This window comes from Schistocerca gregaria, chromosome X (assembly GCF_023897955.1).
Source record: "Schistocerca gregaria isolate iqSchGreg1 chromosome X, iqSchGreg1.2, whole genome shotgun sequence".
In the NCBI taxonomy this organism is placed as follows: Eukaryota; Metazoa; Arthropoda; class Insecta; order Orthoptera; family Acrididae; genus Schistocerca; species Schistocerca gregaria.
The window spans coordinates 627,474,209-627,499,281 of NC_064931.1; the positions used below are offsets into that span (position 1 = coordinate 627,474,209).

Sequence of the window (25,073 nt, forward strand, 5' to 3'; positions counted from 1 at the left end):
CACTCGCAAATAGAGCGAGGGAAAAAAAGACTGTCTATGTGCCTCTATAGGAGCAGTACTTTCTCTTATCTTCGTGCTCCTTACGCAAAATGTACGTTGGTTGCAATAGAATCGTTCTACAGTTAGCTTTTAATGCCGGTTCTCTACATTTTCACAGAAGTGTTCCTCGAGAAGAACGTCGACATGACTCCAGGAATTACCATTCGAGGTGCCGAAGCATCTCCATAGCACTTGCGTGTTGTTGGAACAAATCTGTGAGCCCGCTTCTGAGAAGCTTCGATGTCTTCCTTTAATCCTACCTCATGCGGATCCCAAACACTCAAGCAGTGCCGGCAGGAGTGGCCGTGCGGTTCTAGGCGCTACAGTCAGGAACCGAGCGACCGCTACGGTCGCAGGTTCGAACCTGCCTCGGCCATGGATGTGTGTGATGTCCTTAGGTTAGTTAGGTTTAAGTAGTTCTAAGTTCTAACCGACTGATGACCTCAGAAGTTAAGTCAAATAGTGCTCAGAGCCATTTGAACTCAAGCAGTACTTAAGAATAGCGTCCTATATATGGTTTACTTTACAGATGAACCACATTTCCCTAAAATTCTCCCAATAAACCGAAATCTACCATAATCCTCACATATTCGTTTCATTTCATATAGCTTTGCAACTTAACGCCCACATATTTAAACGACGGGACTGTGTCAAGCAGGATACTATTAATGCTGTATTCGAACATAACGGGTTTCTATTCCAAACTTATCGACATTAACTTACAATTTTCTACATTTAGATCCAGCCGCCACTCATCACATCAACTAGAAATTACGTCTTGCTCGCCAATATTTCCGTACTGACAATAAGTCAATACGCACCTTCAGACGGTCAATATATTGACGGTTTGAGAATATCGTTGAACATGTGAGGGCCTCTCTATGCGATAGGAAACCCGAGGAGATCTTATTTCTTGCACTGAAACGCCGCGAAAACCTTTATAAACACATCATTTACTTCAACTAGGACTTTTAGACGTAAGGAAAATAATTAAGTTATCCCTCGATCTTTGTCCAGCGTTCCGCCCCTATCCAGTAACCGATGACAGAACGGCGCGGACTGCCACTGGCGGCTTTCTCGGTTTCTCCCTCCCTGTCGCGGCGCCACGCTATTTTCGTTCCGCCTCAGACGGCGGCCACACCCGCCCTCCAGTCGACAACGGCGCGTCGCTGGTGTGCAGCTCCACTGTACAAGTAAGGTCGTGCCGTTGTGCCCATTCACGTTCACAATCCAACCACACCACCCGGCCTGAAGATTCGCCTTTTCTCGGTATACTGACAAATCGAAGAGATACCGTCACTCGGGGATACTGATCGGTCTCTGGCATCGATATTACAACTGCATACGTCTTTTTCTGAGCGTTTATCTCGTCATACGAAGCCCTCTGTTTTTCGTGTTTGAGCAGATTTATTTTATTTTAGCTTTGTGATCGGATGCCCTTAAAGTCACCACAACTGGCTTAACCTAAAAGAGTGAAGTCGTGTACGCCAGGGCTATGCAGATTCCGAAACTGTTGCTAGACTGCGAGTCTGCAATAGTTTCAAAGTTATGTAGAATTGGAAATTAATTATTTATACTGAAGCGGCAAAGATACTGCTACAGGCATGCGTATTCAGATACAGAGATGTGTAAACAGGCAGAATACGACGCTGCGGTCGGAAACGCCTATATACGACAACAAGTGTCTGGCGCAGTTGTTAAATCAGTTACTGCTGCTACAATGGCAGGTTATCAACATGAGAGCGAGTCTGAACGTGGTGTGACAGTCGGCACACGAGCGATGGGAGACAACATATCTGAGGTAGCGATCAAGTGGGGATTTTCCCGTACGACCATTTCACGAGTGTACCGTGAATACCAGGAATCCGGTAAAACATCAAATTTACAAAATCGCTGCGGCCGGAAAAAGATCCTGCAAGAACAGGTCCAACGACGACTGAAGAGAATCGTTCAACGTGACAGAAGTGCAACCCTTCAGCAAATTCCTGCAGATTTTAATGTTGGGCCATCTACAAATGTCAGCGTGCAAACCATTCAACGAAACATCACCGATAGGGGCTTTCGGAGCCGAAGGCCCACTCGTGTACCATTCATAACTGCACGACACATAGCTTTACGCCTCGCCTGGCCCCTGTCAGTACCGACATTAGACTGTTAATGACTTGAAACTTGTTGCCTGGTCGGACGAGTCTCGTTTAAAATTGTATTCAGCCGATAGACATGTAATGGTATGGAGACAGACTCATGAATCCATGGACCCTGCATGTCAGCACGGGACTGTTCAAGCTGGTGGAAGCTCTGTGATGGTGAGGAGCGTGTGTAGTTGGAGTAATATGCGACCCCTGATACGTCTAAATACGACTCTGACAGGTGACGCATACGTAAGCATCCTGTCTGATGGCCTGCATCCATTCATGCCCACTGTGCATTCCGACGGACTTTGGAAATTCCAGCAGGACAATGCGACACCCCACACGTCCAGAATTGCTACACAGTGGCTCCAGGAACACTCTTCCGAGCGTGAACACTTCCACTGGCCACTTAACTCCCCAGACATGGACATTATTTAGTATGTCTGGGATGCCTTGCAACGTGCTGTTCAGAAGAGATCTCCGCCCGCTGGTACTCTTACGCATTTAAGGACAGCCCTGCAGGATTCATGGTGTCAGTTCCCTCCAGCACTACTTCAGACATTAGTAGAGTCCATGCTACGCTGTGTTGAGGTATTTCTCGTGCTCGCGGTTGCCCTACACGATATTATGCTGGTGTACCAGTTTCTTTGGCTCTTCAGCGTATATTTTACTAATTTAGAATCATTTGATGCGTTTGGATTACAGCTGTATATCGGTAAATACGATGATTTGTTCTCCAGCCTCTGCTGAATAAATGTTGCTTTTCAAAACAGTCTTAACAGAATTCTGGTGTAGCACAAAAGCTTCTTTTGTTAATATGTAATGCAATTTTGGAATCAGCAAAATGAGCCTGTCCCCCATGAAACCTATTACGCTCTTTACCTGCTACTGATCTTCAATTCATGTTGTCCCACTATAAGACCACTGCGCAGCATGAGTGGCGCATTGCCAGAAGAGAGTACATGTTCGAGGTTTCCTGCGGACACATCTCTGCTGCGGTCCAGATAACAGCTGCATCACAACGTGTGTAAAATGGCGTGACAGCTTGAAACGTAGTCGAAAGTTAAAGTATGAGAGACAGTACCACTCTTATGGGCAAAACGCCTGAAGTGCACTCAGATTCGCCTTTAACACGTGTCGCGTCCAACCGTCGTGAAATGGTGCCAAAAATGTGACCAAGACCTCACAGACATCAGTGATGTTAATCGGCCACAGACGACTATGTCCTGGCAATCGCCGAATAATAACTGGAGGCAAATGCATTTTCTAGCGATGAGGACGTTCACACAACGGATTTCGAATGGTTCTGGCGCCAACGGGCTGATTTCTATCGTCGGGGAATTGCACGATTGGTAGAACGTTCCGACCGTTGTTTACAGACTCTTTGTCCTATGTTTGAAAAGTCATATCCATGTCACTTTGAAATCTATCGCGACAGGACAAAAACTTTTATGGACTACTGCACTAACGTGTACCTTACTTTTTGAGGTCCTCTCGTAGGGTATTATGGGGTGTGGGGTGATGAATTAAACTGGTTTCAACTTCCGAAATTTCTTATGGGTATTCCAGCTCACATTCTCGGCAGGATTGCATGGGGCCAATGGAATCAGCAAGCTATCAGCAATATTCACTGCTGTCATAAATGTGTGTTATGTATAACAAAATAATGTAATTTACTTGATCTAAATCTTTGTTCGGGTCAAAATGTTTGTTGGATGTCGCTATCGACTTTGCTTCGCTAATCCATAGTGGAATTACGTTATATCGCACTGTGGACCGCGTGAACATAGTTGTGCGTGATCGTCGGTAAAGCAGATGCCAGACAGATTCATTGGAAGAATCCTAAGGAAATGCAATCCGAAAACAAAGGAAGTAGGTTACGGTACGCTTGTTCGCCCACTGCTTGAATACTGCTCAACAGTGTGGGATCCGTACCAGATAGGGTTGATAGAAGATATAGAGAAGATCCAACGGAGAGCAGCGCGCTTCGTTACAGGATCATTTAGTAATCGCGAAAGCGTTACGGAGATGATAGATAAACTCCAGTAGAAGACTCTGCAGGAGAGACGCTCAGTAGCTCGGTACGGGCTTTTGTTAAAGTTTCGAGAACATACCTTCACCGAAGAGTCAAGCAGTATATTGCTCCCTCCTACGTATATCTCGCGAAGCGACCATGAGGATAAAATCAGAGAGATTAGAGCCCACACAGAAGCATACCGACAATCCTTCTTTCCACGAACAATACGAGACTGGAATAGAAGGGAGAACCGATAGAGGTACTCAGGGTACCCTTCGCCACACACCGTCAGGTGGCTTGCGGAGTATGGATGTAGATATCGCAATTTAACTGTTTGGGTGCCGTATTGTCTGAAGTGTTCTTTGGGGACTAACCCAGCATTTGCCTAAAAGTGTATCCAACCCACTCTGAGGGTGGCCAGTGTAAGAGGGGAACGGTCGTTGTTACGCCGCACGGATTCGATCCGTGCTGGCTCATCGCGCTGTCTCACAGGCTGGCATACTGCACGTAAAGCTTTACGAGCAGGTCGTTTCGACTGCGTAATTGATAGAGAAATTTTTTAAATTATCATTATAGTTTTCATGTAGCCCAGGGGAATTGCGAGCGCAACAGTATTGCGAGCGACGCAGGTAAATATTCATAAATCTATCACATCTTCGTACGCTTAGTAAACCCTTTGTGGTTATAGGAACCGAGATGCAATCCGCATCCAACGAGAAATATTTTTATTACAAAGAATGCAGTGTCCAGTAGCGACCCGCTCTTTCTAAAGCTGTCAACACGAAGATAAAACGTTCTAATGTTTCTTCTTTCTAGCGTTAGCTCGTTTATCTTACGGTCATTCTTCCTCGCTTTTGCAGTTTGCGTTTTTTTTTTCTCTCTCTCTGTTGTATTTAGTGCCCAGCCTTTTTGCAGCATTCTCCTAGTTAACTAGGCGCGTAGTAGCCTTCAACCAGCAGCGGCTATCTAATACTACCCCCTCGCGTGCGTAACAGGTTGTAGGACACTATGTCTCATGTCCCTGCATATCTCTTAAAATCTGTGTGTGCCACGTGTCTTTGCATTAGAAATGATGAACCAGGCTCTGTGCGCTCGTCTTACGAAATACGAATTAACGCATCCTGCTATCCAGGCAATTCGTGAAAAAATGTTCGAAGGTATCGTGGAAAAAAAGAAATCACTTAATGGAAGAATTCAGTTTTGCAGCTTTTCACACAAACCCCTCCTCCACTTCGATTACTAATCTCCCCACAGTAAATTGTTTTTTATTAATCATCTGGAGTAATTTCGTAAGACTCCATTGTATTTTGGGTAATGGCATGTTCTACACGCCGGGAAAACTTCAAGAACCACAAATTTCATATATGTGAAGAAACTGTAATTGCAACAGCGGCTATCAGTTTTTAATGAAATGACGATTGTCTAGAAGTTGGTAATTGAAAACGTCAGCTTTCAGATTTAGTTTTCTGCTATTCCAGGAAATGTACCATTACCATATGATTCAAATTCATTAAGAAATCGATAAACAGTGATTATTCTGCGCATAACTGCAAAGAGGAACCTCTACTCTGTATAGAATAACGTGTAAATTCAGTGTTGGCTGTCACATATCACATCGAAACAGGGTACCAGATAAGGGAAAACAAGAGTCGAAGAATGAGAAAAAGCTGTCACATGGAAACGACGAACTTTGCTTCCAAAGCAACCAGACGAAATTTGGAATAAACTGAAACAATCATCCGGCAGAGTGGACAAAATGTCCATTACTGGCCGGCCTGTGTGGCGCTTCAGTCTGGAACCGCGTGACCGCTACGGTCGCAGGTTCGAATCCTGCCTCGGGCATGGATGTGTGTGATGTCCTTAGGTTACTTAGGTTTAAGTAGTTCTACGTTCTAGGGGCCTGATGACCACAGATGTTAAGTCGCATAGTGCTCAGAGCCATTTAACCATTTGTCCATTACTGCCTAGATTACAATAAAAGCTGTAAAAGATAAGTTTGTTTTTAAATATCGAAATGCCTTTTTGGCAGCTACGACTTTAAATATTATGTTGTAATGCAGTTCGGACAGGGGAGTTGTACCGTTCTGAAGTTCGTCTTCTGGGAGTGCTGTAAGGTGAAGTCAGAAAGTGAACACAGGGCGAATGTTGAAATGTGTATCAGCGCTGGGTGGCACAAATCGGATAAATGTAATAGGCCGGAGTGTTCGTTTACGTTTACGAGCTGATATTCGGCCCAGGGTAACGGAAGAGCTTTGGGAATTACCTGGAGTTGTGTAACGGCAATTTTAACACGCAGTCTGCTGCGCCTGAAACGACAGAAGTAACATTTAATTTGTGCCTATTGCCATATGATTCTGATGCCGAGTGACTGACAACGGCGCCGTTTAATTGTGAAGCTTCTGATCGAACTGTAATTGACGTCGGGGATGGCGCGGAACGGCCTGTTAGCGGCAGACCGAACCATCAAAATAACAACCGTTCACATTTGTGCCGAAATCTGTGTTCAGCAAACACACGCTGAGTTGTTGCATTGTGGGACTTTCTTTTTTATACATTCTCCGCTTATGTAGCGGAACCTCAACAACAATTCCTACAGCGCGCACCCCAGTGCCACCGACGAACTTTTGCAGACAGCTCACGTGTATTTTCTCAGTATTTTGGTCTACGCGAACCCATAGTCTATGGTGGACCGCTACAAAGTAATAACATTTCGTATGATTTCTAATTCCCATTTATCTTTGCATCTGTATTGCACTGTAAACCTGCAGGACAATGCAAACGCCGATATTAAGCGCTGTGTGTCCTGTTTGCAAACAAACTTGTTCCATTCAGTCACGGTTTTTGGCGTTGACAACAGTAGTGGTCAGTTTACTCTTTGCCCTAAAGCTTGCACTCGACACTGCTATTAAAACTTGGATGTACTCGTGTAAGTCAAGTTTGTTTTTAAAAATCGACACGTCTTTTTGGCAGCTAGGATTTTAAATAATAATATTGTAATACTAACGAATAATATGATATTTTCCTATGTTAAAAATATGGTTCGGATTGTTATTACACCAACTGATTATAACATTTAAACAGCATTTATAGTCGACGTTTTCACAAAATATCTGTTACGTTTCCGTAAAGAATGGTTCAAATGGCTCTGATCACTATGGGACTTAACATCTGAGGTCATCAGTCCCATAGAACTTAGAGCTACTTAAACGTAACTAACCTAAGGACATCACACACATCCATGCCCGAGGCAGCATTCGAACCTGCGACCGTAGCACTGGAGTGTTTCCAGACTGTAGCGCCTAGAACCGCTCGACCACTCCTGCATTTGAACTTCATATCCGATTATATAGAATACTGAAATTTAAGAGAAAAAAAGCATTTTAGTAGCGTCCAGTACCCTATTCGCCGATGTGCTACTCGTGCATGGTTTCACTGAATACAATGAAAGAGCGGTACAACCTACGCTGTTCCCGCGGCGATGGCAATCACAATACAGTACCTTTGCATCTATACACAAACGCCTACAGGAAACCTGTGTTGTGTGTTCTATGTTTTGATGATTTCATATTACAGAAACAAATGTACCTGGGATAAGAAATCGAGTAAATCGCAACTACATTGCTACGGTGTAATGAGTCACCAGAGACCATGGGTCATTTATACCACATAACCGTTCGAAAATCTCTCTGAATAACCTCCGATATTTTGTCGGCTGGGTTAGAATTCACCTGAATTTTCTATCGTATCTATATCAGACGAACAGACATGTTCTTCAAGCTCAGTCAAGAGAAATAAATTACTCTTTTTAAGAAGCAATACTCGGTCACTGGATAAAAATGGTTAACCGAAAATAGTAGCGATTACTTTCGAAGGTAAAGTGTCTGTCTCTTCACAATACGGTGTCCTTCAGACATGCCTGCACGTCCGAGTGGACAGACACTGTCGCTGACGGTTAAAGCTGTGGTAAATATTAAGAACTGTGCGAGCGTAAGAATTGTGACTACGTGACATGTAGAAGTTTAGACCCGTCTTGGAGATGTGTTCGGATGACCTAAGTGGTTGAGGCGACCGATAGCGGTAAGCGGGAAATCCGGGTTTGAGTCCAGGTCCGGCACAAATTTTCATGTGTCGCAAACAGCTGACGTCAGTGCATAGTCGTAAAATGCGCATCTATTCCGTAATGAGACCAGTACAATTTCAAAGGAGCGATACATACTGCTTTTGCGGACGGACTATATGAAACGTAGACTTTTACAATAATAACCAGTCACTGGTATTGAAAAATCTATTTCCTTTTTGCAAAAATAGCCCTATCTGCAAGTCAGGATTAAAACTTCAGAATACCGATGCGCGAACGGCACAAAATTCAGAAAAAAGATTCTTCTAGATAAAAAATGTACATAAAACCTTAGTGCTATAGACATAAAAAGATGGCTTAAACGTCGGTTGTTATGGTCTTCCAGAATACTGGAAAGAAAATAATGCTTTTTGAATTCGGCGTTGAAGCGACAGCCGCCCTCAATTCTAAGCTGGACGTCATTAGTATCGACGTTTCGATTACCGATGAAATGCAGAACATGTTAAGTATGAGAGAAGACATTATGTGGACAGAACGTGACGGCACGCCGTATTTCGGTTAGAGCCTTTTTTTTTTCTTTCAGTGAACCGGCAGTTCGCATTTATGATCATTTCCCACCACAACAAATGGTCCGCGGAACACACACATTTCAGACATGGTTCTGTCGTTACAAGGTGCAATAAACGGAATATTGATTACACAGAAGTGGCTTTCACTGCCAGAATTTTTTTCCGTCATTACTGGTAGTTTCCTGTGTTAAAGGCAGTAGACGCAAATCTAAATTTTTATTCTTAAGAAAATAGCATGATGCTTCCACTAAGCTTGCGTGGATCATGTAAAAGCAAAAAAGGTTTATCACAAATATTTTCAGTCATGTCACATGTCCCAGATACAACAAACCACATAGGGACGTAGTATATTTGTACCTTCAGTATTATTTCAAGCCCTTTGAGCTGTTTTTTTGGTACAGGCAACGAGCTTTACACATTGTCGTCGGCCAGCTTATTAGACATGAGGCATTTTATTGGATGAACATGGGTAACGAGACTGCGACAATAATTAAGCAGATGTGGGCATGAACACTTGGTCTAAGACAAGCGCAACCTAAGAAAACCTCTTCCTGTTACTGATCCTAATCATGTAACAGCTGCGTATGTCAGCGTTGTTATGTAATACTCTGCTGTTACATGACCCTGTTCATAACAAATCCGGAATGACTCAGACAGGAACAGAACGATAGGTTGCACTGTCGCTCTGTAAGCGTAGACTGGCTTTCATTGCCTGTGGCACTTCCTCTTGCTTGTTGCCCACTCGAGAGATCGCTGCAGTGTGAACCGATGCTAAAAATCGAATACGGCATAGAAATATTTTGGATGCGTGGGATAGCTTCCTAAGAGTCACTGCTGAGTTGTCTCTACGTCCTAACTTGGCCTAATCTTTATAAAAGAGCGGTGCCAAACTTACATCACTCAACTAGCTTAGTTCCCAAGAATAGGTAAGTAGATAAGCATAACTGATAGTTTTAGCGTGTCTACAGGTCTCTTACACAGCTCCGTTGTGCCCGAACGGTTCTAGGCGCTTCAGTCTGGAACCACGTTGCTGCTACGGTCGCAGGTCGAATCCTGCCTCGGGCATAGATGTGTGTGATGTCCTTAGATTAGTTAGGTTTAAGTAGCTCTAAGTCTAGAGAACTGATGACCTCAGATGTTAAGTCCCACAGTGCTTAAAGCCATTTGAATCTTTGGTCCGCAATTACAACGGAAATATGAAATCTTACGAGCATATGCAGTACTGCAGAGATGTCTCAAATTGTCTTTCCTTACTTAGTACCCGTAATTTCTATTTACTGCCCAACAGTATACGAAGTCATTAGAAATGTAACACTAAATAATGCTTCAAAAAGAACGGTCAGTCTTTGACTAGGGCTATTATGCGCAGGTCGCAAGGAATGAGTCACTGTCGCAATATACATTTGGAAGCATAATGTATATACAGGAACTCTAGTCACTGTTCCGTCGTTGTATAGTTGCTCACTGTGTTCAATCCCTTTTAATTCTTAGATCCTCAGTCCTGTGACTCACATAGCTTAATAGATATCTCAGCTTAGGAGTGATTACATATTACTACCTTATCCGTTTCACAAAACTGACTCCGTCAGCGCGATTATTGACAACCCATACACTTCATTTAGATAATGATGGTGGTGATAATGGCGGTAGTAGTCATTTTCAAGGCCAGTAACGGCGAGATTATCAACGTTCTTGCAAAATTGTTTTGAGAGACGAACGTTTTTAGAAGAGTTACAAATCATGAGGTAAGTTAAGGCATTTCACTTCCCTTTCATTTTCTATTAATTTCCCTCTTATATACATTTATAAATTTACGGTCAAAGATGTGGTAATCAAAACCGTCCGTATTTTTTTTTGTACAAAATTAGCGTGAAAACAGAGCATATGACAGAAAAGCTTACATCTATACACTAGATAGACGTGGTGATTTTTCACTTTTGCTCTAGGTACTAAATTCTTCGACACATTATTCTGAAACAGTATATAGTTTACATTTCGCTAATAGAAGAATGACACATTAGCTGTAACATCCCAGTATTTGAGGTGGGACACAGCTTCGAGTAGAAAGAAAAATTGGCCATATAATATTCTAGGAATCATCTCTTATTCACCTTGATAGTTTTAGGCAAAGCACGGAAAACCTAAATTTATAAGAAATACAACTTATAGTTGTTATTATTAACTCCCGTACGCAGTCCCCTGTAGGAAAATAGAACTGTCTTCACAACGGAAGGCTATGACTGGTACGGAGTCACCGGTACCGTCCAAACACCCTTGCCATTAGCAACACACGGAGCTTTGGAGAAATTACTCTTCCTGATGATGTAACGTCGGGCAGACACTTCGTGGCTAACAGACCTATAGTTAATCAAAGCCGTGATCTATTGGGCCAGGAGGATAAATTGTAAGGAGAAGTGTCTGTTTGAAGTTCCGAGAATATCACCAACGGTACGAGTGCACTGCAGCTGTTAGTCTTCACGACGGTGACGTGTCAAAGACAAGCTCATTAAGCACGTAACTGGGAACTTCTTGTATTCCGCCAGTTCGTCAGCGTTACAGCGGAAAACAAGACGACGTAACGTTGAACCAGTAAGTTGTCTTCGTATTAACGGTTGTAGACACAAATGAAGAAATGTTAATTTAATTTAAAAAAAAGATGTGCTACATTTTCAGCTTTCAACCATATTCTCAGTTAAGATGAAATTTTCTCCCATCGAGGGAAGTGGGATTTAACGCGATCTTCAGTTATGCTTATCATAACTGCCTTCAAAGGAACGGTGGAATGGTTCCTTAGAAGAATCACGGTCCATTTTTGTCGCAACCAAGTCAAACTGAACTAGAGCTAAATCTAACGACCTGCACGACGACAGGCCGATAACTCCTTCCATTTACCCTTTCTTGTTTCTTAACATATCATGTGTCGTGCACAAACCACCTAGTCCACCAACGTCAGCAGAAGTTAAAATGCGCAACATACAGTTCTTTTTGTTTGTTTAATACGATTTGACATTCACACTGGATACGGATGTAGCAGTTCACCTAACGTAACTTCAGTAGAAGAAAATGGCGACTTCGCCTGTAGGAGGGTTAAATCTGCAGACGCTTGTCACAGTTTTCGTGTTTGCGATAAAGCTTCTCTGTGGAGCAACATATTAATCATCCCATGTTTCATAAGCCGGTAACGAGGGAAGATTGTGAAAATATTCATATCCCGTTGTGCATGACTTCCAAGGGAACGAGGTGTGGAATCTGCATCCTACCCAGGTTTTCCATGGTTTTCCTAAAGCGATTCCCGATATAGTTTTTCTTTCTTTCTTTTTCCCCTCCAGTCCATGACCGATTCTTGACACAGCTCTTTATCCCCTGAGACAGCGTCATTCCTTTTAAGTCATCGATGCCAACGATACGTTAATCAGAGAACATTCCTATTGTCGATACATCTATGAACAGCAAAGCTGGCTGATAAGTCATCGGATTAGCAGAACGATAAAGAGAGGTTTTCAAACGACATCCACAGATATACGACCTATTACGAATATCTGGAATATGTCCCAAAAGAAAATGGATAAATTTAGGCTGTTAAACTGTCGCACACACGATACACAAATCCCTTTTAATCAAAGTTTGTATATCAAATAATTACGTAAGCATTTTTAGCCAGGTGCGAACGGCCTTGCCGCATTGGTAACACCGGTTCCCGTCAGATCACCGAAGTTAAGCGCTGTCGGGCTGAGCCAGCACTTGGATAGGTGACCATCCTGTCTCCCGAGCGCTGTTGGCAAGCGAGGTGCACTCAGCCGCTGTGAGGCAAACTGAGGAGCTACTTGATCTCGTAGACTGAGATACGGCCGGGAGAGCGGTGTGCTGACCTCATGCCCCTCCATATCCGCATCCAGTGACGCCTGTGGGCTGAGGATGACACGCCGGCCGGTCGGTACTGTTGGATCTTCCAAGGCTTGTTCGGATGGAGTTTAGTTTTTTAGCCAGCTACAAAATTATGCAAGAGCATTGACAAAGTCGTATCTTTGCTAGCCGTGATCGCACTTAGAGCCTCATGGACTATTGCAGGTAAGGCTGGGAATTCTACAGAGAACCTATTTTACTGGTTCTGTTCGGTTTAAACGTGAGTGTTGGCCTTTCATAAATACAGGGAAGTTAGATACTTGCTGGGGCGCAGCAATAATAACTCTACTTTTTCGTGGTGTCAGCGTCCCTCGGAAAGGACAAGACGATACAAGTTCAAGTTATCAAATACAAAAAGCACTAGCTGAGTTGGCTTAAGATAGGGAAGAACATCCGCATGTCCTCACAGAAGAAATCGTCCGATTTCTCCTGAAGCGATTTAGGGTAGCAACAGAAAAGCCGAATTTCGATGACTGGATAGGAATTTGTACCCAGTTCCGAATATGACTTCACACTCTTGTTCACTGCACCAACTGTTTGGTCCTTCGGAAAGATGGATTTGCTCAAAACGCACTCGAAAAATATGAATTTTGGTTTGTCTTCTTTCAAGGACCTAATTATATTAAGAAGTAAACACATAACTGTTAATTGCATGCAATGCACTCTTACTGCCCGAGCAAGCGAACTATACAATTTCATCAAAGTATCCGGACACCTATTAGTAGACATTAATATGGATTGTGCCGACACTTCGCCTTCTTGGCTTTTATGACGTCTTGCAACTTGCTGAGTACACATTCAGTGAAGTGTCTGAATGTCCGTGGAGGAATGGCCTCCCTTTGTTCCTCAAGAGCTGAAACCAGAGAAGGTTATGATATTGGAGGTTGCGGTGTAGAGTTTAGTCAAAGTTCTAACTGGTACCTAAAGTTTTCCTTTGGGTTCAGGTTGGGACTTGGGCACGCCAATTCACTTCGGTAACGTTTTTGTCCACCACTGCCTCACTGATGCTGCTTTATGAAAAAATGCCTGGTCATGCTGATCCAATCAGTCATCGTCGCCGAACTGTTTTTCTACTGTACGCAGTACACAATTCTGTGATGTGTTCATATCCTTCTGCATCTTGTGTTTTCTGAAGCATAGTGAGACGAAGCTCTAAATACCCCTTTACCATACCACCACTTCCTCCGCATTCACTATCAGTACCACACACGATCGCAGGTAACCTTCTGCAGGCATTCGCCAAACCCAGACGCTTCCACCGGACTGCGTCTCATTAGACGCACTAAACATTTATTCCCACTGCAGAAGAGGTACTTATACAGGAGTCCCCCGGCATATTATGGAACGTATCTGGGCGCGTTAAAAGAGTCTGTCCTAGACCAAGTCAGTCCATCATTTACAGAGATGATTGATTACTTTTTAAGAAAGCCGTTATTCAAGTCAGACCAAGTGTTTGTGATATATTACGAGAGAAGAAACCAGAAGACGACGCCATACCCAACAGAATTGACGGAATATTACACACAATGCGGGCGACCGAAAGAATCCTTCGCATTTACTTTCCTTTTCGCAGAGATGACGGGACGTATGAAATGATGGAGATGTATACGTATATTTGGAGTGATTCATCACTCCAAATCATTCGTTTCCTGTCATCCACTATCCAGTGGAGTCCCTATGTGCACCACGTCAAACGTCGCTTACCACTGATTACAGAAATGTGTAGCTAATGAGGAGCAGCTCGAGCACTGTGATCCACTCTTTCTAGCCGCGCGGTCTAGGCGTCTTGTCACGGTCCGCGCGGCTCCCCCCGTCGGAGGTTCGACTCCTCCCTTGGGCATGAGTGCGTATGTTGTGCTTAGCGTTAGTTAGTTTAAGTGCGGTTAAGTAGTGTGTAAGCAAAGGCCTTGCCGCAGTGGATACACCGGTTCCCGTGAGATCATCTAAGTTATGCGCTGTCGGGCGTGGTCGGCTCTTGGATGGGTGACCATTCACTGTTGCCAATTTTCGGGGTGCACTCAGCCTCGTGATGCCAATTGAGAAGCTACTCGACCGAATAGTAGCGGTTTCGGTCAAGAATACCATCATAACGACCGGGAGAGCGGTGTGCTGACCACACGCCCCTCTTATCCGCATCCTCCCATGAGGATGACACGGCGGTCGGATGATCCCGATGGGCCACTTGCGGCCTGTAGACGGAGGTATTTTTTTTAGGTAGTGTGTAAGCTTAGGGACCGATGACCTCAACAGTTTGGTCCCCCATAAGATCTTACCACAAATTTCCAAATTTCCAAATCTCCATTCATTCTAACTCCGAAGTCACTCGGCTCTCCTGATTTTCCCGTTTTGCTGTTACTGGTTCCCTACTGACAAGACACTCACTCACTCACTCACCTGCGGGCTTCTCATTACGCCCAAGTTTGTTGTTGTCTCAACACAAAGGTGCTTCTACTACCACTGATAGTTTTGATGCGTTGTTTCGTAGCTGTTTTGGGTGACTTGGCTTTTGGGTCGTGTCTACTGACAATAAAATGCTCCCGCCTCAGTTTACACTAGCGCGCCCGCTATAGTAACAGCTAGCGGTCAGTTCCGCTTTACACAAGGTTTTTCGGATACTTGTGATCAGTAACTGATTGTGCGCCTGGGAGGTGAAGAGCGATTTTAAAACGACAGGACAGCTATGTTCCGATGGTCCCGTATTCCGTTTGCATTTATTCTCCAGAAAAGAGATTAATACTTACCACTCTATTTTCAGTCTGATCTGAACACATGAACAGCTACATTTGTAACCTTCTGAAGCGTAAACGCTATGTCGTCAGTCGTACACTTCGCTAAAGCTGTTGGAAACAAAGCTCTCAAACTGCCGCTTTATCTATCAAAGGCACAGCCGGCAAAAAAAGATCGTCACGGGCAAAGAGCTCGGTATGTGATTATGGAATTTTGTTACAGTGTTGTTTGGTGATTCTCATTTACCACGTCCCCACAATAGAAACTCTCCGGAGCCGACAGTTGTGCACGGAACTCCGTTTCCGGGCCCCGCCTGTCATCGATCGCACACTCAATGGGCAGGTCTCGGCCGACTAATTAGATCGCAAATTCGGCGGCGCAGTCCATAGAAAGGTACGGACAGGGACAGAAGCCGTGCGCCCGCTTTTAGCAGAGCCGGTTCATCAGACCACTGATTCATGACTTCCTCATCAGAGGGCGTTTTCTGTCTCCCTACAGGAGCATCATTAGGGTCCTAACACAATTACCAGGTAAGTAGTGATATTTAGCGAACTTCCTCGCGCGGAGAGCTTTAAAAGCCTCTTTACGAAGCAACGAACTAACATGTTCGATCCAAAATGACCCTGAAGCAATTTAAAAAACGGTATATTATTGTAAATGACTCAGTCAAAACAAGACTGTTTAGCTGATCTCATTACATCAAAACTGTTTCGCAAATCCATCACGTTGTTGACTCAGTCGCCACACTGAAAATAAATTTGCAATTTTGACATTTCATAAATAAATAAACTAGAAAAGAGTAAAGTAAGACTGCAGAAATGCCACACCGAGATGAAAAGTTAGTGTAGCTTTAGAACTTCCGCCACAATACTTCCGGTTTAAAAATATTTGATACTGTTTCTCTTAAATTCATCCGAAACTAGGCACCAACCCTTGCAGCGTCCGCATCACCTGCGACTTCGGTTCTCCATTTAACATCAATTTTAACATTTAATTTCGTACAAGAAAACATTCTGAGTACAGACTCGCAGAGAAGAATACTGAATGCCTACTACTAATACTTTGCTCTGCCATCAGTTGTACTCTCTTACAGATAGATGCTAGCTGCCCTGTAACTTCTTAATCGTATTTGTACGATGAGTGTAGCCTTGTACAGGAATGAAACGTGGAAAATCAAAAGTACAGACAAGAAGAAATAACAGCTTTTGAAAAGGAGTGCTGCAAAGCAAAGCAAAGCTGAACATTAAATGGGTGGATCGGAAAACTAACGACGAGACACTGAAGCGCATTGACGAGAAAAGAAATTTATAGCACAGCTGCGCTAAAATAAGGGAGTGGTTGGTAGCATCAGCGAATCGTCAATTTGAAGTATGGCGGGTAAAAATGATAGTGGGAGACAAGGCACAACTACAGGAAGCAGTTTCAAATCGATACAGGCGGCAGTAGCTATGAAGAGATGAAAAGCCTTCCATAGGATAGACTAGCATTGAGAGAAGAAATGCAGATGATAAACGGGTATTCATTGGACAAATATATTTTACTAGAACTGACATGTGATTACATTTTCACGCAATCTGAGTGCATAGATCCTGAGAAATCAGTAGCCAGGACAACCACCTCTGGCCGTAGCATTGAGTCAAACAGAACTTGGATGGCGTGTGCATGTACAACTGCCTAGGCAGCTTCAACACGATACCACAGTTCATCAAGAGTAGTGACTGGCGTATTGTAACGAGCCAGTTGCTCGGCCACCATTGACCAGACGTTTTCAGTTGCTGAGATATCTGGAGAATGTGCTGGCCAGGGCAGCAGTCGAACATTTCTGTATCCAGAAAGGCCCGTACAGGACCTGCAACATGCGGTCGTGCATTATCCTGCTGAAATGTAGAGTTTCGCAGGGATCGAATGAAGGGTAGAGCCATGGGTCGTAAGCCGGCCGGAGAGGCCGAGCGGTTCTATGCGCTACAGTCTGGAACCGCGAGACCGCTGCGGTCGCAGGTTCGAATCCTGCTTCGGGCATGGATGTGTGTGATGTCCTTAGGTTAGTTAGGTTTAAGGAGTTCTAAGTTCTAGGGGACTGATGACCACAGCAGTTAAGTCCCATAGTACTCCGAGCCATTTGAACCACGGGTCGTAACACATCTGAAATGTAACGTCCACTGTTCAAACTGCCGTCAATGCGAACAAGAGCTGACCGAGACTTGTAACCAATAGCACCCCATACCATCACGCCGGGTGATACGCCAGTATGGCGATGACGAATACACGCTTCCGATGTGCGTTCATCGCGATGTCGCAAAACACGGATGCGAGGCAACGCCGGTCAACTGCTGTTTGTGTGTGAGAAATCAGTTGGAAACTTTTCTCATGTCAGCACGTTGTAGGTGTCGCCACCGGCGCCAACCTTGTGTTAATGCTCTGAAAAGCTAATCATTTTCGTATCACAGCATCTTCTTCCTGTCGGTTAAATTTCGCGTCTTTAGCACGTCATCTTCGTGGTGTAGCAATTTCAATGGCCAGTAGTGTACATCTAAGTGGCACTATAAAAAGTGTCCGATAGCTCCGTCATTCCGTTTCGTCGCAAATCGGATTTGTCCGGAACACTTTATGTCAACTTCCCTGTGTTTTTATTCCATTTGTGCAAACACCATCAACCTAGCCAGCTGTTGGAGTGTCAAAACTACGTGATGAACTTAAACGTTGCAGTTTCTGTTGGTAGCGTCGAGCGCCGATTACGTCAGCATTTCCCCTCACACGTCTCCGCCCACAGCAAAGACCAGCCTTGTACTTAAATTTTTGTTCATCGTTTTCAACAACTGTATTTGAAGAATAGCTATGCGAAGAAATACCATACCACTAGCGTTAAAAATATCTTTTCACGCTACTGATGTGCTATTTACTCACCTCAGAAATGATGTTATTCCATGCATATCCAACCCTCTCCACCCTATCCTCCTCCCCCCCCCCCCCCCCCACGCAATCGGACTAGTACTTTGTGCCACGTATACTTGCTTCACACAGTAAAAAAAGAAAGACTGAACGGGATGGAAGCTCAAAAAGTAGTAAGACTCCTTCACGTAGTGAAAGTAAAATTACATTCTACTCCAATTTCAAAAGAACAACTTCAACTATTTACCGAAAATTGGGGAAAGAATTAATATAAAATAAAAATATCGGCCCTCGATATTGCTATTTCGACATTTCAATACACCACGGAATAATATATCGCCGATATATATCGATATTATTTCGGTATTTTACGTGCAGCCCTAGTGGGTAGCCACCTTTAATGAGCCGTTGTTCCCGTCCCCCGACAATTCATGTGGAAAATAGCTCTTGTGTTACATAAACATTCTTCAGTGGTTCGTTTGTGCTCGCCTGTGTTGTTTCCTGCCATACTGTTATGAGTTAACATGGTTCTAGTTCGGCAGAAGTCGATGAAAATTTCTGAGTCAGCTTGTGTCCGCCCAGATGAAAGTCTGAAACGTGGAGGTAAAAGAGAACCGTTCGCCAGCCCATCAGGCCAGAGCAGGCAATACGGAGGCGACGGCCTGCCAAAGCTCCCTGCGCATCTGCCGACATTTTTATTCAGAACGCCACGTACGTCGGTGGCGACCCCGCAGACAGCATAGATTCTCCACCATATACACTCGGCTCGCGCGCCTAACACACTATTTGTATGCCGCGCTTCTCCCAGGCGGCAGCTTCTGAGTAAACGACCTATCGTTGGCCGTAGGACTCTCCACAGGCTTGACCACTTGGTTTTTTCATTTCGACCTACGTCGATAATCCAGTACCCATCGTCACAGAATCGTGAAAACGAAATGAGAACAGTGGTAGTTTCCGAACTATTCTCCCCACAACTTCCGATTAAGTTCCATAACACCCCACAATTCAGCTGTCAGAGAATTCAAGATGGTATCGATTCTTTTCATAAGACACCGAAACTTCCTTTTCCATATTTCTACCATTCACAACTGATCTTGACAAACCATAGCATATGAAATGGTATTATTCCTATTCTTAGAAAACAGTAGTCCTACTTCCATTATCTCAAAACAAATTTCATTAAGAGGCGAAAAACATTAAAATCTGATTTCAAATTGTTTAAAAAAAAGAGTGTGAAATCGTATGGGACTTAACTGCTAAGGTTATCAGTCCCTAAGCTTAAACACTGCTTAACCTAAATTATCCTTAGGACAAATACACACAGCTATGGCCGAGGGAGGGCTCGAACCCCCGCCGGGATCAGCCCATATGGATGTACCTGGCAGTATATGGCAGCACAAATCACCTAATATGAAAAACGTATGTTTTTGTGGGCGTCCGGATACTTTTGATCACGTAGTGTGTATTACGATTACCAACCGCACAGTCCATGACTGAAGCGCAAAATTGTTTTACAGGCAAATTAACTGAGCTAATGTCCAGTCAAGTACACACAGAGAAATAAGCTTTTACACAGTCCACTTTATAGAAATTACTTCCAAATCGAACTGTCAGTATCCTAAAACTCCGTTATGAGGAATCAAAACATAATTTACTACTGAAACTTGGGGGGAAATTACTCCATAGTCACATCAAAATAAACGTACTGAACCCAGCAAATACCTACGCAAGTGAATGTACATTAACTGCTTCTACGTTATTCCAATTGGTAGATCTTTCGATTTCAGGTTTCACGAGAAATGGGAGCACGAGAGGAAAAACAAAAGGCCGAAAACCAGAGGTAATCAAGCAGTAATATGAAACTTACCACCACGCTGACAACACAATATGCAACCAAAGCCGAAGCCGACCCTCTCCCACCCGCCCAGAGCTATAATAACTACACATCAATGGTCTGTTGTTACAGTTCAGACCGCGCGCTTTGCTACCATCTAATTATAATTTTATGTTGCAAAGAATGTAGACTATAACTGTTTTGTAGTTATACATCTGATAAAACGTGGATAGTACCATAACACCATCTATAATAATAAATAATTGAGAGACACGGCCTATGCAACATATTTTCAGCAGGCTGTACCTCATTACTCATAAGTATTTGAATGATGTGATTTCAGGACCACAGAGAGCTTCTGATGAAATAAACCTTTATCAGCCCATCAACAGGTACCATAACCTATTTCCCTCGTGGTGACATCCTACTCAGGCTGATGTAAATAATTTCATGGTATCTGTCAACGATCGGTCGATAAAAACTAGTGATGAATGAAAGTTTATTTCATCAGCAGCTATTGGTGGTTGAGAAATAGTACTCTGTGCTGTCCATACTGTATGTTACCTGCGTATGTGTGAATATGTGTGCTCTGATTCAGGTTTTTAAAACAACTGAGTTATTTTCTCTTCTCCTCCTTGAAGTATAAATGGCTGTTGTCCACAAGTATTATAAAAATAGATTTTTGTATAATGTTCCGCATCTCCTTCTAAACCATTAAACTGATTTCTACCAAACTTGGTAGATTTATCACTTAGTGTCTGTAAATGGTAGTTGTAGGGATAAGAATGTTGATCCATATACTGTGTCTGCGATAGTGAAAGGTGCTTCTCAATATACATATGCTGTAAGTACTGTGAAATATAATCCTAATAGTACTGTGAATTATAGGCCTTGTAATGCTTGAGTGTGGTTAAATTCTATTAGACTGTGATGTGCCAATGTTACGGTTACTCCTGAGGCTAAAAGAATAGCTGTATTAAGTAATGGAATTTGTATAGGATTGAAAGGTTGAATTCCTATTGGAGGTCATAATATTCCTAGTTCAATTGTTGGTGCTAGTCTTCTTCTAAAGAAGGCTCAGATGAATGATACAATGAATAATACTTCTGATGTAATAAATAGGATTATTCCTCATCGTAATCCAACTGATACAAATCCTGTTTGTAATCCTCGATAAGTTTCTTCCCGTACTACATCTCGTCATCATCGTGCGTAATTAAAAACGACGTAAGTAGCTGACAGCATAATAAACAAACTTGATAGAATGTAAACATTACACAGAGTCAAAACATGAGCACAGAAAACTTTGAGAGGCAAATCATAACATAATCATCTCAGAGGGATTTGCCTTAGGCCTGTTCCGGCTGGTCTACACCAATACAAGGTCATCAAAAGGGTGGTGGTGGTGGTGGTGGTGGTGGTGGTGGTGGTGGTGAAAAAGATGTGTAGCCCACGACGCGCGAATACTCTTAAGTCATCCAGTGGAAAAAAATTATCGCTTACTACATTTTCGTTCTTCATGCATTAAAATTGCCGAATGAAGCATGACGTTTCAGTTCACTACTTCGTTACTGTTGACTATATTCGTGACACATTTTGCAGGCAGTATTCACATATACCACGGAATGTACCAGCAAAATTATATCATTGTACAACCCATAGTTCATGAGATATGACGTCATAAAGAATGGGGTATGTGAAAAACTGCCCCATCATGCAAGATGTTTAAATTTATTACTTCGTTGCTACTAACTGTATTCTAGACACAATTCGTTGACAGTATCCATATATGCCACTGACTGTACCTACAAGCATTATTCACTGTACAGCACGTAGTTCAGGAGAAACCATCTAATAAACATTGACCTGCGTCAATATGAAACTGCAGGGAGAAATTCACTAGAGATGTAGGTGAAATATGCGTACAAACACGTGTAAAATATTTTAAATATATGTTTAATAGAATTGAAATGTGCGTACGTTGGCAATGCCACAGGTAGAAAGTTCAGCCTAAGCCCCTGGAGGGGTTTCAACCAAATTTGATACACACATTAATTAAAATGTGGAAAGAAATACTGTGGGGTAGGAACCACCAGTGTGCTATTGGGGTAAGGGTGATAACATGGTCAGAGAAGTGGGGAGGAGGAATGAGGAATGGACAGAGAGAGGAAGAAAATGGACAGAGGGAGGAGAGGGGGAGAAATGGACAGAGTGAGGGGGGAAATGGTCAGAGGGATGGGGGAGGGGGAGGGGGAGGGGGAGGAGGAGGAGGAGGAGATGGGCAGAGAGAAGGGACAAGAAGAAGGAGGAGGAGGAGGAGGAGGAGGAGACGGACATTGACAGGGAGAGGAAGAGACGGACAGAGAGAGGGAGGAGAGAATGAGGTGGAATTAGAGGGCCGCGCGGGATTAGCTGTGCGGTCTAAGGGCGCTGCAGTCATGGACTGTGCGGCTGGTCCCGGCGGAGGTTCGAGTCCTCCCTCGGGCATGGTTGTGTTTCTTTGTCCTTAGGATACTTTAGGTTATATCGTATGTAAGCTTAGGGACTGGTGACCCCTTAGCAGTTAAGTCCCCATAATATTTCACACACATTTGAACATTTGAAATTAGAGACAGGTAAAGGAGATGGACAAGGAGGGGGGGGGGGGGGGGGGGGGGGGAGAAGCAAGTGAACAGGGAGAGGGGCAAGCGGAGATAGAGAATGAGGGGATAAAGGAGGAGATGGACTAACAGAATACTGGAATAAATACATAGCAGAGTAATGCCGCGTACTCAGCTAATATACATTATGATTCCCTACTATTGGTAGTGCAGTGTTTGGTACCCTAAGGTTTAGGAGAATAATATTGTTGAAATCACAACTGTTAATGAATGCGTACAGCACGCTTACTAAGCAGCTGTTCCATTTCTCATCTGGGGACCATCTAACTCGCGAACATTGCGCTATATACCTCCTAGCACTCACTAGTCCTCGTTATTGGTTGGTTCCATTTGGGATTCCCGAAACATTCTACTCGGGCCAGGCTGCTACAGCCATTAAATTATTCTTCCTTACTACTAGCAGCCGATGTGAGGTCTATGGACAGTATAAAATAGTAAATTGTTATCAAGTTCGCTCTTTCTCGCTGGCGGGCTGTGTGTGTCGTAGCAGAAGTTGAAGAATACACTACGAAGTGTACTTGTGTGGATCAGTTGACAATCCTCTAAATCGAAAAGCGCAAAATCAGTTACCCGTCTGGCGCGGAATTTTAATCTGCCAGGAGGTTTCAACCCTAAAACGTCCAAAAACTTGTCTACAGAGTTTATATACCGCCAACAAAAGCAAAGTGAATGACTGCGGTTGGAAGCGTCAGCCGTCTCCACCTTGCCAGCATGTGGGCCCCCAAAAACACTGACCTTCGGAAGCGTTGGTTTATCCTTTGCAGAACCTTTAGCAATAGTGTGTGATCTGCGGGAACAATAGCACGTGGTGGCTAGGGCAGGTAGGAATTCAAGGTCCCCAACTATGACTGTCTTTTGGAAGCTGCTCAGCCAACTGGTACTCGCTGTAATTCTCGTTGTCTGGAACGATCGTAGACTGGCGTGTCACCTCTGACAACACACCCTGAGGAAGATGCAGCTCGATATTTGTCGGCAAAGTAAGCGGGCGCTGTGCAGGCGGCTTTTACCTTCTTGAGGTGGCCGTTGGCTGTGCCGAGGAAGACGACGGTGTAGTCGCCGGTGGAGGTGGCGGCGACGGCCGTGAGGTGCGATCCGAAGATGAGGACCGGCACTGCTGCGATGGGCATCTCGCCGCCCAGCGGCGTGTTCACGTCCAGCCCGCAGAAGTCCTCGCCGATGGTCTGCAGCTTCTGCAAACACAACCAGCCAACACGTTATCGCTGGGTCTCCAGCACATTTGTCTTACTGCTATGATCTAAGACACCAATACATTTTAACAGAGTTTTCATGGCCAAAAATTAATGTTAGTCCCGATACTGGTGAGATACAGATTTGTTCACTCGAAAGCCCAAATATTTTATCTAAATATTGTTTCTTTTATTTTATTTCACAATAAGAGGTCATGCTCAATGGTGCGGTGTCGAAGGCGTCTTGGTCGATCGCACCAGGCCGCCGCTCACAGCTACGCGGGAGATGGCTCTTTCAAAACCTCACACCAGTGTGCCACCGCGCGAGCTCGCTTATCCATGGGTCTCTGCCTCCAAAGGCACTCAGACCTTTGCCCCAGACTCAGTGAATCTACATACTTATCAACTAAGGACGGAAGACTGAAGTTAGAAAAAACGCACTGACGTAGCACGACGCTTCTGGCCTTTACTACCATCATTGACTTATCCGACTGCATCAGAATTCAGGACTATTTATTTGTATAAGGAACATAACTCTTATCATATACAACTCAGCACCACGGAAGGATCTACAGCACTTCAAAGTTATGGACATATCAATTATTGAGTGTACATATTGCAAATGAGCTTATTAATGCGTTATCTTTTTGCAGACGTCTGCCTGTCTTCAGTGGCCACCTCAGCTATGGGCAAATCATTTGGCATTATTGCGTAGATTTGTTCTCCACGAAGTTCACGCTTTCGAACGTTCATATATATTTTTGGACAATTCTAAGTCCCTCCACAGCATAAGAGGACGTGCTGAAAAGTAACGCTTTCGAATTTTTAATGTGAAAACTCTTACGGCTTTACAAACAAAACTAGCGTTATTAACATCCTACATCTTTATTCTTCATGTTCAAAAATGGTTCAAATGGCTCTGAGCACTATGGAACTTAACATTTGAGATCATCAGTCCCCTAGACTTAGGACTACTTAAACCTAACTAACCTAAGGACATCACACACAAAGATTGAAACCTGCGGCTGTAGCAGCAGC

The 25,073-nt window shown here is 43.7% G+C and overlaps 1 protein-coding gene across 2 annotated transcripts in view; it reads right to left on the reverse strand.

Moving 5' to 3' along the window:
- Positions 1–25,073, reverse strand: part of LOC126297532 (plexin-A4) — an 861,252-nt gene that overhangs the window by 176,934 nt on the left and 659,245 nt on the right. For both annotated transcript variants that reach the window (XM_049988441.1, XM_049988440.1), the window contains one exon: positions 23,856–24,038. In XM_049988441.1, the coding sequence (XP_049844398.1) occupies positions 23,856–24,038 (183 nt within the window). The remainder of the gene's footprint in view (positions 1–23,855; positions 24,039–25,073) is intronic.